This window comes from Haliotis cracherodii, unplaced genomic scaffold, assembly GCF_022045235.1.
Source record: "Haliotis cracherodii isolate W230 unplaced genomic scaffold, xgHalCrac1.p SCAF_21, whole genome shotgun sequence".
In the NCBI taxonomy this organism is placed as follows: Eukaryota; Metazoa; Mollusca; class Gastropoda; order Lepetellida; family Haliotidae; genus Haliotis; species Haliotis cracherodii.
In genome coordinates this window covers 3,478,181-3,492,746 of record NW_027266277.1, presented here as the reverse complement: position 1 = coordinate 3,492,746, position 14,566 = coordinate 3,478,181, and the positions used below count along the sequence as shown (strand labels likewise).

At 41.4% G+C, this 14,566-nt stretch overlaps 1 protein-coding gene across 14 annotated transcripts in view; it reads right to left on the bottom strand.

Annotated features, from left to right (window-relative positions):
- LOC139470697 (chromodomain-helicase-DNA-binding protein 4-like) overlaps window positions 1-14,566 on the bottom strand; it is a 47,281-nt gene that overhangs the window by 13,341 nt on the left and 19,374 nt on the right. For 12 of the 14 annotated variants that reach the window (XM_071252939.1, XM_071252948.1, XM_071252944.1 and 9 more), the window contains 21 exons: window positions 12,830-13,021; window positions 12,391-12,527; window positions 11,880-12,081; window positions 10,650-10,771; window positions 10,318-10,491; window positions 9,237-9,375; window positions 8,557-8,688; window positions 8,281-8,398; window positions 7,734-7,858; window positions 7,111-7,342; window positions 6,602-6,750; window positions 5,675-5,897; window positions 5,027-5,068; window positions 4,841-4,920; window positions 3,734-3,825; window positions 3,137-3,341; window positions 2,467-2,832; window positions 1,942-2,110; window positions 1,376-1,585; window positions 939-1,197; window positions 373-505 (listed from right to left, as the gene is read on the bottom strand). In XM_071252939.1, the coding sequence (XP_071109040.1) occupies window positions 373-505; window positions 939-1,197; window positions 1,376-1,585; window positions 1,942-2,110; window positions 2,467-2,832; window positions 3,137-3,341; window positions 3,734-3,825; window positions 4,841-4,920; window positions 5,027-5,068; window positions 5,675-5,897; window positions 6,602-6,750; window positions 7,111-7,342; window positions 7,734-7,858; window positions 8,281-8,398; window positions 8,557-8,688; window positions 9,237-9,375; window positions 10,318-10,491; window positions 10,650-10,771; window positions 11,880-12,081; window positions 12,391-12,527; window positions 12,830-13,021 (3,501 nt within the window). The remainder of the gene's footprint in view (window positions 1-372; window positions 506-938; window positions 1,198-1,375; window positions 1,586-1,941; window positions 2,111-2,466; window positions 2,833-3,136; window positions 3,342-3,733; window positions 3,826-4,840; window positions 4,921-5,026; window positions 5,069-5,674; window positions 5,898-6,601; window positions 6,751-7,110; window positions 7,343-7,733; window positions 7,859-8,280; window positions 8,399-8,556; window positions 8,689-9,236; window positions 9,376-10,317; window positions 10,492-10,649; window positions 10,772-11,879; window positions 12,082-12,390; window positions 12,528-12,829; window positions 13,022-14,566) is intronic. The other 2 variants (XM_071252942.1, XM_071252940.1) reach the window with 2 other exon arrangements.

Here is a 14,566-nt window from a genome sequence, read left to right as displayed (position 1 = left end):
GTATATTTCAATATTCCAGCTTTATGATGACCCTCTGTAAAGAATCGAATGTGGACCAGGCAAATCAGTGATTGACATCATGAGCATTGATCTATGCAATTGCAATATGATGACAGGCATCAACCAAATTAGCAAGTCTGACAACCCGATCTCGTTAGTCGCCTCTTATGACAAGCATGTGTTGCTGAAGACCAATTCTAACCTGGAATCTTCACAGGTCAGATAATATGAGTGACCGTCAACCCTGTGACTGCAAAACGAGTTAATGACATGAGAGTTCACAGGGCATACCTACAACTAATTCTACACTCATACAAGTGACAACACCATACATAACATGCCACCTTGATTGAACTTGCCCAACAATATTACCTTAAACCTCCTCGCAAGGAACTTGTTTTTGATCTCCAGGAAGTTTCCTTTGCCTTGTTCACTGATAAAAGGTTCATTGATGATCTGGAAGCGGGGATCATTCTGGATGTCCTGCCATCGACCATAACCAAATCTACAGGTGGTTAAGGGAAAACTCAACACTTTCAATTGAATTCCTGTACATGAGGAAAGAAGAGAAGAATAAAACAAGTTTCAAAAATAGCTTCAAAGATCAATATTTCCTAGTGTGCCTCAGATGTCCATGTGACAAGTCTGTAACTGTAATTTAGACGATGCTGGTGCTTCTAAGAAAAACTGTCATGGTTCTGTGTGGTGTCAAATATAGATGAGATATTGAGATTTTAGACAGATTTTCAGTACAATGTACAAGACCAGTTGCAACTACAACTGGAAACCTTCGTGAATTAGCATCATGATCCTTGCCAAAGCACTATGGCAAATTTCAAAATTAAAATAAAACATAATGTTCGCCAGGAGAGGTGAAAATATCAACAAGGTCCTGTATATTACAATATGCCAACTGGCTAAAGTACATGGAAGGATACGTGACAATGCCTGCAAGAAGCCAGTAGTCATGGCGCCGATGCCAGACCTCATGTTCCCGCCCTGACTGCAGAGCTCGTTGTTCATTTGCCCAGAGTGTGTGCAGCTCCGTGAAGCCACCATCAGCAATATTAAACATAAACTTCTGGAACTGCTCATCACGCTTCTTCTCCTCCTCTGTGCGAGGTACAGATTCTTTCTTGGGTTCTACCTTCTCCTTCTCTTTCTCATCCTTCTCCCCCTTCTCTTTGTCTTCTTCAACTGCAACAACACAACCTTGATTGAGTATGTAGCCACACTGAGCCTGACTTGCAGAAGGACATACTGTCAATCAAGTCTAAGACAAATCATTTTACAATTAATCTCCTGTTAAGTGTTAAGATTCTCAAGATAGTGACAATGATTAATTTCAAGAAACATGATTCCAAGTCCCACTCACCCTCTTTCTTTTCTTCCTTCTTCTCCTCATCCTTTTCTTCCTCTTTCTTTGGATCAGCCTCAGCTTCTTTCTTCTCCTCTCCATCTTCCTTCTTCTCCTCTGACTTCTCTGCTTTCTCTCCTTCCTTGGGGTCATCTTTCACCTTCTCAGCCTCAGCCTCAGCCTCAGCCCCAGCCCCAGCATCAGCCCCTGCAATGATGACAAGAGATGCTGAGAAATTGTTAAAGTGATTTTGAGAAAGCAATATCATACCAACATAATGGTTGCCTGCTAAGAAGGGGCTGAACATGAAACTAATGGTCGACAGCGTGAACATCCTTCACACCATTAAAACTGGTGGGTCTTTTTTTTAGGGTGGTCTTCAAAGGCAGTCACCCATCCACCAACCCAATAGCATGCAGCTCTTATGACAAATATGACCAACTGGGAATACATGCTGGAATCGAAAGTTAATAGATGGCCATTTTCAACAGTAACTTGAAGAAACATCAGCAAAAATGCCTGAAAAACTACAGGTCTTATGAAGTCAAGTCCTTGTGAGTTTATTGCTCTGCATGTGTCCCTACCTTCTGCCTTCTCCTCCTTTTTCTCGGTGGTATCCATGGCGACCTCCTCTTCCTCCTTAGGCTTCTCCTCGGCTGTTGCCTCTTTGGGTTTCTCCTCGACAGCTTCCTCCTTCTTCTCAGTTTCCATTGGTTCTTCCTTCTTCACCTCCTCCTTCTCAGCCTCCTCCTTCTGCAAGGGAACATCGTTCAGGGTTCATAACACAAGGCTTATTTAGTTGAGTTAGTCATGGTCTTTGGCACACAAATCTGTCACTGTTACACTTTAACCTTTACAAGTAAATGTTTATGTCATCTTGTACGCATTTAAGGCTTTTCAAGCTACTTTGGTTATTTTCAAGGCTACAAGGTTGACACTAAAATTCAAGGCTCTTAAAGAGGGACCTTAAAGCATGAGGGCCTGCATGAACCTTGTCTCATTACACTGATGCATCTCAGTCATATTTTAGCCCTCTTACAGAGAATCTGTGTTCACTGAACTGAGTCGGCTGTTACTGCACATGCCAAATGCATGGATCAACAACATACCTCTTCACTCTCTTCCTTCTTGTCCTGAGTATCCTTCTCTTTCTCTTCATCTTCTCCTTCCTTCACCTTGTCAGGTTTGTCTTCCTCCATTTTTTCCTCCTTGTCATCAGTTTTTTCATCCTTCTCTCCTTCTTTGGTTTCCTTCTTCACCTCCTCTTTACCGTCCTCCTTTTTCTCTTCCTTCACCTCTTTGTCATCCTTCTCTGGGGCTGGTGATGCAGCTGTTGCTGCTGCTGCTGCGGCCGCAGCTGCAGCCGCCGCTGCTGCTGCTGCGAGAGCAGCCTCCTTCTTCATCCTTTCAACAGCATCCTCGGCCTTCACATATGGCATGCTGTGTGTTCCATTGATTGCTTCAAATTCTTGAATCTGCATAGGAGGATAAATTTGATGTGACATTTTCCAGTGACAAAAATATGCCTTGTTAGGTACTAAAGTATTTTATTCTATTATTAATTCATAATTGACTGCCTTTTAAGTATAATGTTACTCCAAACAAAGGGAATCTCATATGCATGGATAATGGTTCCCTTTAAAAACTGCAAAGACAACAGGTCATAGTGTAAAACTGTTGACAGAGGACTTGTAACTCCATGTAGTTAAAGCATTAAATTGACACAGTAGTTCTTACATAAAATTTAGTGGTTATTAACTGGTTAAAGAATTGAATTACCTTTTTCCTAACAAGAGACATGATTCCAATTCGTGTGAGCACATGTTGTCGAGACAGACCCTCCCTTGGCACGCCGTCAGCAAAGGTTTCAGAGTTATCTGCTCCTGGTTCACAGAGATGCCGCATGAAGAGGGAGACATAGGCCTTGAATACTTTCTCGGATTTCCCACGGAGATCTCGGACCAACCTGAAAACATCGGAATGGCTAAAAAAACTTCTGAATGAATCACTTGGATAAGCAACATAGACAAAACAACATAACTTCATGCAAACAAAATACAAAAAGCATAAACAGCTGTGGTGGCGCAGTTAATTTAAAATGACAGTACAATGAGGTTTTATAGTGTGATGACAGACAAATGCAGGATTTATGGATATGATGCAACAGAGATGGGGTATTCACAAGAATTATATTCATTAAAAATGCCAGCATATATGAGAACATTTCTTTGGCTTGAGAAAGCAAGTATAAAAGATGTAATTGAGGTAAACAAATTGAGAGTACAAATTACAAATTGACATAAGATATGAAACTACCCATAAAGAAGTTTGAGTGATTGAAATACAGTGTGGGTCAATGTCCAGGCTACAACTTACCACTGAGAGTTGAATGCATCTTGAGGCGGCATGCCCCATCTCATTACTGCATTGAGGAAAGCTTTCCTCTGTCGAGCATTGAAACCAAGCACCTGAAGAGAAAAAAATGTTGATTCAATGATAACTGAATGCAGGAATAAGATGAACCAGAATTTCTGTTGGCATGTCTGTTCCCTGATACACCATACGTTCTTGAAGTAGAATATTCCAGTAAAGTATCGACAACCATATAAGATAGGTTGTTGGATGGCTCATGCCAAAACTGAATTGCAAAACACAAAATTTAATGTTTTTCAGCTTTAAGATGGGAAAGAGATAAATAACAATACTTGCAAACTGATATCAAAACTCAAAGCGATAAGCTCTTTAATGATCAAATCATGTTATTTTCATATGAATCTATCTAATCCAAGGAATAATGTTTCATAGAATGGACAAGTCCCCTCTCTTATCTATCCTCCATTACAATATCTGAAATTCAGAGCTGAATATGAATCTGAACAATTTGTGCAAACCCAAAGGATACCAACAGTTTCATCATATATGCAGTTTCATTTTCCCAGAAGAATTACAAAATATGTCCTGCAATGCCTTATAGACAGAAGAAACTCTTCTTTTCTATCCTTAGATAATGCACTTTTGTTCTAGTCTTCCACAGAGAAGAAAAAGATATGCAATCAATTTCCTGTACGGGAAGACACACATGTGTTACTTTTTTGTGTGTGTTAATGTTGTTTGGTGTCTATTGTCACACTCGATATTCCAGCAAAATGACGGCGGTCTGTAATTTATATGTAAAGAAACGAGTCTGGACCAGACAATCAAGTGATTGACATCAGGAGCATCGATCTACGCAACTGAGATACAATGACATGCATCAATCACATCCCGATTGTCGGCTCTTACAACAATAAAGGAAGACCAGATCTTCACGGGTCACTCTTGTTACTGATTGGCCATGATGTGATTGGCCACAGATGTAATATTTCAGTTATATCATCGTGGCCTTTAAATAACAGGCCTTAACATTCTGGATCCTCAATTTATTTAATAGTTTTCAAGTCTGGACACTGTGGAACCATTCTACTCCATTGACATTATATTTACCTCAATCTGTCCATTGACACGAGCCAATAGAGGTGGTAGCGGTCTATCCTTCTCATTGCCTCGCTTGTTGCGCCCTCGCACTGCAACACAAACAGTAATGTTAAAGCTCACCACTAACTTGTTTGTCATGGCATATTTAAGAGGCAATTCACCATTTAGCAAAAGACAAAATGAAACAACCCTCACCTTCAGGTTTGTCTTCAAAGTCATCATCATCCTCTTCGTTGTCTGAAACATTATGAAGCCTTCATTTAAACACGTGATGAGAATCTGACACTCTAACAACTCACTAGATTCATCTCAATATGAAGGTCGAGAAAAACATTCTAAAGAAAAGAGTGAGTGAACATTAATGTAGCTTTATCAAGGTTCACACAGATATGGAACACTAAACTCCAGGCCTTTTCAAGGCTTTCAACTGTTAATTTCAAGGCTATTTGGTTTGTCAATGTTTTTAAATTCAGCAAACTATACATTAGTCACAAGACCAAAAAAAGCAGTATGAATATCACAAATTTTCCAACAAAATTTATTTTCACAACCAACAGACGAAATAAACTGAGATTGTCAAGAATGTTCATACGTCTAATGACACATACATGTAATTTTGTACAAAATCAAGGCATTCAAAGCTATTTTGGTGATTTTTCAAGTCTTTTTAAGGTTGGCACTAAAAATCAAGGCTTTTCAAGAAGGACCTTAACTTCAAGGCCTATCCAAGCTGGTATGACCATTGTTTATATGATTTCCTTTAACCTAATGCTTTATCAGTTTGCTACAGTAAAGTGAGCCAAACAAGATGCTATGACAAGTAATAAATGTAGCAGTACTTACTAAAGTCGGAGTCAAAGTCGGACATGCTCTCCTTCCATGCTTCATCCTCCTGGCCATTCATGGCGTCGTTGTAGTTGACCTGTTTGCGGACTCTCTTCCCCTTGCCGAGGGTGCGGGCCATGTCCTCCTGCTGCTGCTCGTAGTGGTGGCGTAGTAGCTTCTCCCAGTATGCGGGGTCTGCATGCTCAGCCTCCTGCTTCAGGACCTCCATCTCCGTCTCATCCTGCACACAATAGCGTGAGTAAAATGTTTGTGGTTTAACGCTGAACCCAGCAATTCTCTAGTCACAGCAGCCTGTAAATAACCAAGTCTGGGCCAGACAATCCAGCGATTGATATATTGTAAGCAACGATCCAAGCCATTTAGTCACCAAGCCTGATCACCAGATTCATTTAGTCGCCTCTTTGGGACCAATTATTACCTGGAATCCCCACCATGAATTACAGGCAGATACTGTTTACTCTGACATTCAGTGAGTGAATATTGTTTTACACCACAGTCAGCAATATAACAGCTATATAATGGTGGCAGTCAACAATATTCCAGCTATATAATGGTGGCAGTCAGCAAAATTTCAGCTAGCTCATAGTGGTCAAGATTCACTTCAGAAATGTCCTGCAATGCCTTATAGACAGAAGAAACTCAACTCTTCTATCCCTAATGTTTGCAGTTTTGCTCTAGTCTTCCACAGAGAAGAAAAAGATGAGTTATCAATTTCCTGTATGGGAGACATGATTTTGTTATTAATAGCTCCAGAACATCATTACAAGGGACAAAAAGCAGTTAATTACCCTGCTTTCCCAGGAGAACATATACACAAGACACACTGACAAAACATCTGGACTCTTCCAGGACTTGACGTGGCGACTGTTACTATCAAGCTGACTAGTGGCATCGAGTGTGGCACCAAGTGTGGCTCAGACTCACCTCCTCCTCTCCCTCCTTGACCTGATAGCTGGCCACCTTGAAGGAACTCAGGTACTCATTCATGGCCATCTCCTTTTCTTCCTGTCCCTCCTGGGTTCGATCCAGCAGCCGTGACAATGCCGCATCATCGTAGACGATACGATCATCACCTGTTGAGGAAGATGTGTTTTAGGCAATAAATCTAAGTAAATGCTACCTTAATCTGTACTGACCTTATCCCGGTTAGCTGCACATAACACAGACAATCACTAGGATATCATTTTAATGCATTTTTTCTTGGATAAGATTTGGAATGGGTTGATAAGAGATGAGATGAGATCTAATGTGGCATTCTAGATTATTGCACTCGCATGGCAATGAGTATGCACATGTGGGTGTCAGTGTGTGTGTGGCTACTTGTACTAGGATGGTTTTATAGTGCTAGCCCACTGACATACCATACCACAGTTAAACATGGATACCCCACTCAGACACAGTATACACATGACTCAAAGACTTGACCTCCTCACCCTTTTCTTCTTCCTTGAAGAGCTCCTCCGTACCAAACTTGAGAATGTCATCAAGCTCTTTCTTGGACATAGTTGTGCTCTTGTTGCCGAGGCCAGGTCGGACAACCAAGTGGGTCAACATCATCTTCTTCTTGGCCACCTGTGTTATCCTCTCCTCCACAGACGCTCTGGTCACAAAGCGGTAGATCATCACCTTGTTGGCTTGCCCGATTCGGTGAGCTCGACTGAAAGCCTGTAACAAGTCACTGTACACATCATGTTTCAGTTTTCCAATGTTTGTTAATGTATTCAGCAAATGGCAATTAACAGTAATCAAAACTGAAACAAAGGCAAAAATAGCATGAAGCAGGTGATTCCAGTCTCACGGAAGTTAAACGAGACATCGAAAGAAACAAATATTTTTAGTCCATGAAGCCTTTTAATGACAACATATGGCAAAACCCTTAAAAATGGCAACTTTTTACTTGTTCTTGTGATGTTAACTATTGGGCAGTAGTTTCTATAACTGTTAGCCCTGAACTGTTTTTTTAAGGAAGCTGAGTTTTCGATTGGTGGTTGGAACAAGTCTTCACTGGACTTGCTACTAAAATGTGTGCTAAATGGCCACATATGGTAAAACTTGCCTGAATATCATTGTGAGGGTTCCAATCTGAGTCGTAGATGATGACGGTGTCGGCAGTTGCCAGGTTGATACCAAGACCACCCGCCCTGGTGGACAGCAGGAAGCAGAAGGCGAGGGCCCCAGTGGCTGTATAGCAAGATGAAAACTGCTGTGAAGTCATAGGTCACTTTACCCATCATAAATACTTAGGAGTGAATAACTGTGCATTATGACACAGGGGTTTGATCGTCATGTCATAACAGACATTAACTATCTGCAGTGATAAGAGCTTTGTTGTTTACGTTGCACTCAGCAATATTCCATCGCTTTGATGGCGGTTTGTAAATAATCAAGTCTGGACTAGACAATCCAGTGATTGACATCATGAGCATCGATCTTCGCAATTTGTACACTATGACATGGATCAAGCAAGTCAGTGAGCCTGACCACTAGATCCTGTTAGTCGCCTCTTACGACATGGATTGCTGATGACCGATTCCGACCCACGGGTGGCTTTATGAGCTATCTTGCCTATCTGTAACTACTCTTCTAAAGACTGACTCACATACCATTAAACCGGTCTATAGCATCCTGCCTGAGTGAGCCTGTCACACCTCCATCTATCCTCTCATACTTGTAGCCCTCTGCCTCCATGAAGTCCTCCAAAATGTCCAACATCTTGGTCATCTGAAAAACAACCCATTTCCACTGATTCTCATTTCAATGTTATCAACAGCAACTCTTCGGATTGGACTGGTTGTAAGAGGGGCCCTGGTAGCATAAAAAATACACCAACATTTTCACTTCATAATAGTTAAACGTCAATGCTATGGCCTGTGTCTTACCTGGGAGAAGATGAGCACTCTGTGGCCTGTATCTTTGAGTTTCCTCATCATCTTACTCAGCAGCTCCAGTTTTCCGCACGACCTGATGAGGGACTGACCCTCAAAGGCACCATTGGGGAACTTAGGGGCTTCCTGAAACATAGTAATAATTGCTTCTTGGTAAACTGCAGCTGCAGCAATATCACACACGCCTACTGCCAACACCTTGACCTATACTGTCCACAAGCAGCCTCAGATATTTCAAACTATGACATTGTGTCTTTGGTTGGTTTGTTGTTTAAAGCCGCACTCAGCAATATTCCAGCTATATGACGGTGGTCTGTAAATAATCGATCCTGGACCAGACAACCCAGTGATTAATATCATGAGTATCAATCCACGCAATTGGGATGAATGACATGCATCAATCAAGTCAGCGGGTCTGACCATCCAATCCCATTAGTCGCCTCTTACGACAAGCATAGTCGCCTTTTACGGCAAGCATGGGTTGCTGAAGACCTATTCTACCCCGGATCTTCACGGGTCGACATTGTGACGTATACCTTGGGCACGGCGGGGAAGACTGTCTATCGTGACAGTGACACATACCATGGCAAACGTGGGGAAGACTACCTATCGTTACAGTGACACATACCATGGCAACAGTGGGGAAGACTATCTATCGTTACAGTGTGACATACCATGGCAGCAGTAGGAAAGAGATAGGGGTGGTTGCAGCACTTCTTCAAGTCCATCATAATGTTGAGGAGTGACACCTGGGTCCCACCTTTGGTATTCAACGCATCAAAGTTTCTTGTCAAGATGTACTTGTAGTATTTCCTGTAAATACACACAAAATCTTAAGAAAAAGCTAACACTTCACAACGCAAATAATCTTCTGTGAACCAATAGAATTATGTTTATGATTTTCCAGCATTAGAAATTAAAGGGGTCAGGTCAAGTCCTGGAATTTAGGTATCCCTAAAATGTGTTACTTTTAGCTGTAGACCCCTAATATTTCTTGCTTACTTTCACCGTTTTCCTATTGTTTTTGTTTGTTTGTTGTTTAACGCCGCGCTCGGCAATATTCCAGCTATATGTCTGCAGGAAATAATCAATTCTGGACCAGACAATCCATTGATTGACATCATGAGCATCAATCCACACAATTGGGATACAATGACATGCATCAACCAAATCGGCGAGCCTGACCACCCGATCCCGTTAGTCACCTCTTATGACAAGCATAGTCAACTTTTACAGCAAGACCTATTCTAACCCGGATCTTCACAGGTGAAGAACTCCTGTGAAGAACGATGGACTGAAGAGCCAGGTCAGACATTGTAAATACTGATACTCATTATGTTTGTTTGTTTTTTAATGCTGCACTGATCAATATTCCAGCTATATGACAGCTGTGTATAATTATTTGAGTCTGGACCAGTACAATCCACTGATTAACAATCGGCATACGAAAACATGTATCAACCAAGTTACCAAACTTGACAGAGAGCCAATGTTTGTTGTTTAACACTGCACTCAGCAATATTCCAGCTATATGTAAATAATTCAATCTGGACCTGGAAATCCAGTGACTGACATGAACTTTGATCCATGCAATTGGGATATGATGAAATGGATCAACCAAGACCATAAGTCTTGACCACCCGATCTTGTTAGTCGCCTCTTACGACAAACATGTATTGTTGAAGACCAATTCTAACCCTCATCTTCACAGGTCCAGAGTCAATGAAAGAAATATGTGTCTTCAGACATTCTTACTTCTGCATTGGACTGAGCTCCACCCTCACAATGAATTCACTCTTGGATGGTATTCCCTTCAGGACATCAGCCTTGAGACGTCGGAGCAGATGTGGACCCAACAGGTCATGCAACTTCTTCACCTGATCCTCCTTCGAGATGTCGGCAAACTCATCAAGGAAGCCTTGAAGATCACTATAAAACATATTGCACAATCAATTACTTAGATGTTAAATATGAAACAAATGTTCCCTACCTTTTATCAAATGACACAAGGGACACGAACACTATTTGAGAACAGTATTTCACCCTCTTGCTGGTAAAGGAACAACCGGGCCTTGTAATTGACTCACTTGAAGTTCTCTGGTGTGAGGAAGTTGAGGAGATGGAACAGTTCCTCCAGGTTGTTCTGCAGAGGAGTTCCTGTCAACAGCAGCTTGTACCCAATCTTGTAGGAACTCAAGATACGGAAAAACTGAAAGACAAACACGAACATCAACATCCAAAAAATCTTAAATGCAGCCATCATCCTCTGAAAGACAAGAAATCAACAATTTTAAAGAGAACTTGGCTGCATACATAAATTTCAAGCAAACATTCAAGAAAATTCTTTCTAAGACTTCTTTTAAAGTTTTTTATACATGAGCGAGTGAGTGATCGAGTTGGGTTTAATGCTGTTCTGACCAATATACCAGTTATATCACGGCATGTCAGCTTGAAGTGGGAGGAAAGCTAAAGTGATGCAAGACATTAACAACTTTGGTGAAACCCACAAGCACGGGTATGGAGCTACCATCATAGGTTTCTGGTGTGCCCAAGGCAAGCAACTCCACCCATGCCCCCATTTTTCAAACTGACACACATTACTCGAGTTTAAAGGGCAAGTTCACACGGAAATGAACCTTTTTTTCTTGTACTTTTTCCACATTAAAAGTGTTAACATAGAAGTGTCATAGACAAAAATATAAAAACATCATATTTAATTAACATATTTTTTGCACTAAAACGATTTATATTTTTCACATTTACCAAGTGTTCTATTTCCATAACAAAAACACCATGGCTTATGTCCCTTGCAATATGACGTCATTGGTGCCAATTGATAAACATTATGACGTCATCATGCTTTGTTAGAGCCGCTTCACGTGGTGTAGGTACAGTTTTGTGATTCTAGCATCTCAGATGCAAGCCAGAATTGTGTTATGCTGAGTCACCACTGCGCCGCAGTGTGTCGTAGACCATGTTGTTTTACCGCAAACTGGTCCTTGATATCTTTTGCGTTGAGAATAGACATGCACCCAGTTGAATTGGCACCAATTACGTCATAATCTAAGGGGGATAACTCAGGCCTATTTCGCTCGTAAAACGAAGGCCTCATAACGGCATATCACTTTCACACTATTGTGAGCTTCCTACTTTCACTGTGAAAAAAATGAGTGTATATTTTCAAACACAGATACTAACTAATTCAAAAATTGCATTTTGTTTAGAAAAAGAAAGAAAGTGATTTTTGCGTGTACACTTCCCCTTTAAGGACATTGTCCTTAAAGTAGCCACTAATTGTTTACTTCAGCTCCTCTCACCTTTGACTGGTTGTTCTTGAGTCTGTGAGCCTCATCAACAACTAGCACAGCCCAGCCAATGGAGCCCAGTGTAGCACTATCAATCGATATCAATTCATAAGATGTGAGCAGCACATGGAACTTGATGGCACATCCCTCCCTCACTTTTGAGGCTTTAGCTCCACCACGTATAGCACCTTCATCAAATGAAAACTCATGTTCTCTGAAACAAAAAGTCACTGATGTATTTTTGCTCCTTTGGATGTCAATACTTATTTGAACTGTGTGTAAATTTCTAGTTTCTTACTGGAGGTGGGAATCCACAAATAGCTACTAATGGTCCACTATAGTATTTTGTGTGAACAGTGCAACACATGTCAAAATCCTAAATATCAACTTTTTACTGGGTACATTATCTTATTTTCTCTTACTGTTAAAGCTTACATTATTCAGCTTTGGATTCCAATGTGGATTTTAACAATTCTATAACAATGTATTTAAATCCAGCGAACCATGTCAAGTCTCCACTCACCTGATAACCATACGACTGTCCTTGTCGCCAACGTAAGTGACAACATACATCTCAGGTGCCCAGAACTCAAACTCTCTCTCCCAGTTGATGATGGTCGACAGAGGAGCACTAACCAAGAACGGGCCTTTAGAATGTCCCTACAATAAGAACTGGATATCAGCCATGTGACCCTAACACATTCTACAATTCATATGTGCCTACCTTCAACAAGTTATACAGGTCATGGACGTCCAACACTTTGACAAATCTCATGAACACTATATGATACTGTTAGGGCATTCCAAATTAAAAATATTTCTATACAGAAACAAACCCCTGAAATAATTTCATTTTCAAATATAATCTTGCATCATGTGCACTAGGAAAAGAAAAGTACAGTGGCTAAAATGGACACAATGGCGTCTCCTGAACACACCAAAAGTAATAGGAAATTACTGACCTCCTTGAAGAGTGAGTAGAGGAAGGAGATGGTCTGAATGGTCTTGCCAAGGCCCATCTCGTCAGCCAAGATGGTGTCGGTTCCGTTCTGCCAGGAGAAGCGGAGCCAGTTCAGCCCTTCCAGTTGGTAGGGGTGGAGCCTGCCGCCCGTGGCTTCGATGTATTCAGGTTGGGTATCAAACTTCTTGCGCAACTGAGATCACAACATAGACACTCTAATTTATGTCAATACTTCAAGGTAAGTGTTTGCAATCACTCAAGCTGAAGCAAGCTACACACACAATGAATTTAACATGAAGTGCAAATTAAATTTCGAAAATTGAGTCTGAATCATGCATGGGAGCCAGAAAGTGTTTTGACAAATACCATTGACAGTTGATGAAGGGACACAAGAAGCATGATGACGTGTGACGTGAACATGAAGTGATGTGTGACAGGGAATTGTAGTGATGATGTGTGACAGGGAAATGTGGTGATGACATGTGACGTGGACATGAAGTGATGTGTGACAGGGTATTGTAGTGATGACATGTGACGTGGACATGAAGTGATGTATGACAGGGAATTGTAGTGATGATGTGTGACGTGGACATGAAGTGATGTGTGACAGGAGAATTGTAGTGATGATGTGTGACGTGGACATGAAGTGATGTATGACAGGGAATTGTAGTGATGATGTGTGACAGGAGAATTGTAGTGATGATGTGTGACGTGGACATGAAGTGATGTGTGACAGGAGAATTGCAGTGATGATGTGTGACAGGGAATTGTGGTGATGTGTGACGTGGACATGAAGTGATGTATGACAGGGAATTGTAGTGATGATGTGTGACGTGGACTTGAAATGATGTGTGACAGGAGAACTGGAGTGATGATGTGTGACAGGGAATTGTAGTGATGATGTGTGACAGGAGAATTGTAGTGATGATGTGTGACGTGGACATGAAGTGATGTATGACAGGGAATTGTAGTGATGATGTGTGACGTGGACATGAAGTGATGTGTGACAGGAGAACTGGAGTGATGATGTGTGACAGGAGAACTGGAGTGATGATGTGTGACGTGGACATGAAGTGATGTGTGACAGGAGAACTGGAGTGATGATGTGTGACAGGGAATTGTAGTGATGACGTGTGACGTGGACATGAAGTGATGTGTGACAGGAGAATTGTAATGATGATGTGTGACAGGGAATTGTGGTGATGATGTGTGACGTGGACATGAAGTGATGTATGACAGGGAATTGTAGTGATGACGTGTGACAGGAGAATTGTAGTGATGATGTGTGACGTGGACATGAAGTGATGTATGACAGGGAATTGTAGTGATGATGTGTGACGTGGACATGAAGTGATGTGTGACAGGGAATTGTAGTGATGACGTATGACAGGAGAATTGTAGTGATGTGACAGGAGAATTTTAGTGATGATGTGTGACGTGGACATGAAGTGATGTGTTACAGGGAATTGTGGTGATGACATGTGACGTGGACATGAAGTGATGGTTGACAGGGAATTGTAGTGATGATGTGTGACAGGGAATTGTGGTGATGACATGTGACGTGGACATGAAGTGATGTGTGACAGGGAATTGTAGTGATGATGTGTGACAGGGAAATGTGGTGATGACATGTGACGTGGACATGAAGTGATGTGTGACAGGACAATTGTGGTGATGACATGTGACGTGGACATGAAGTGATGTGTGACAGGGAATTGTGGTGATGATGGATGCACTG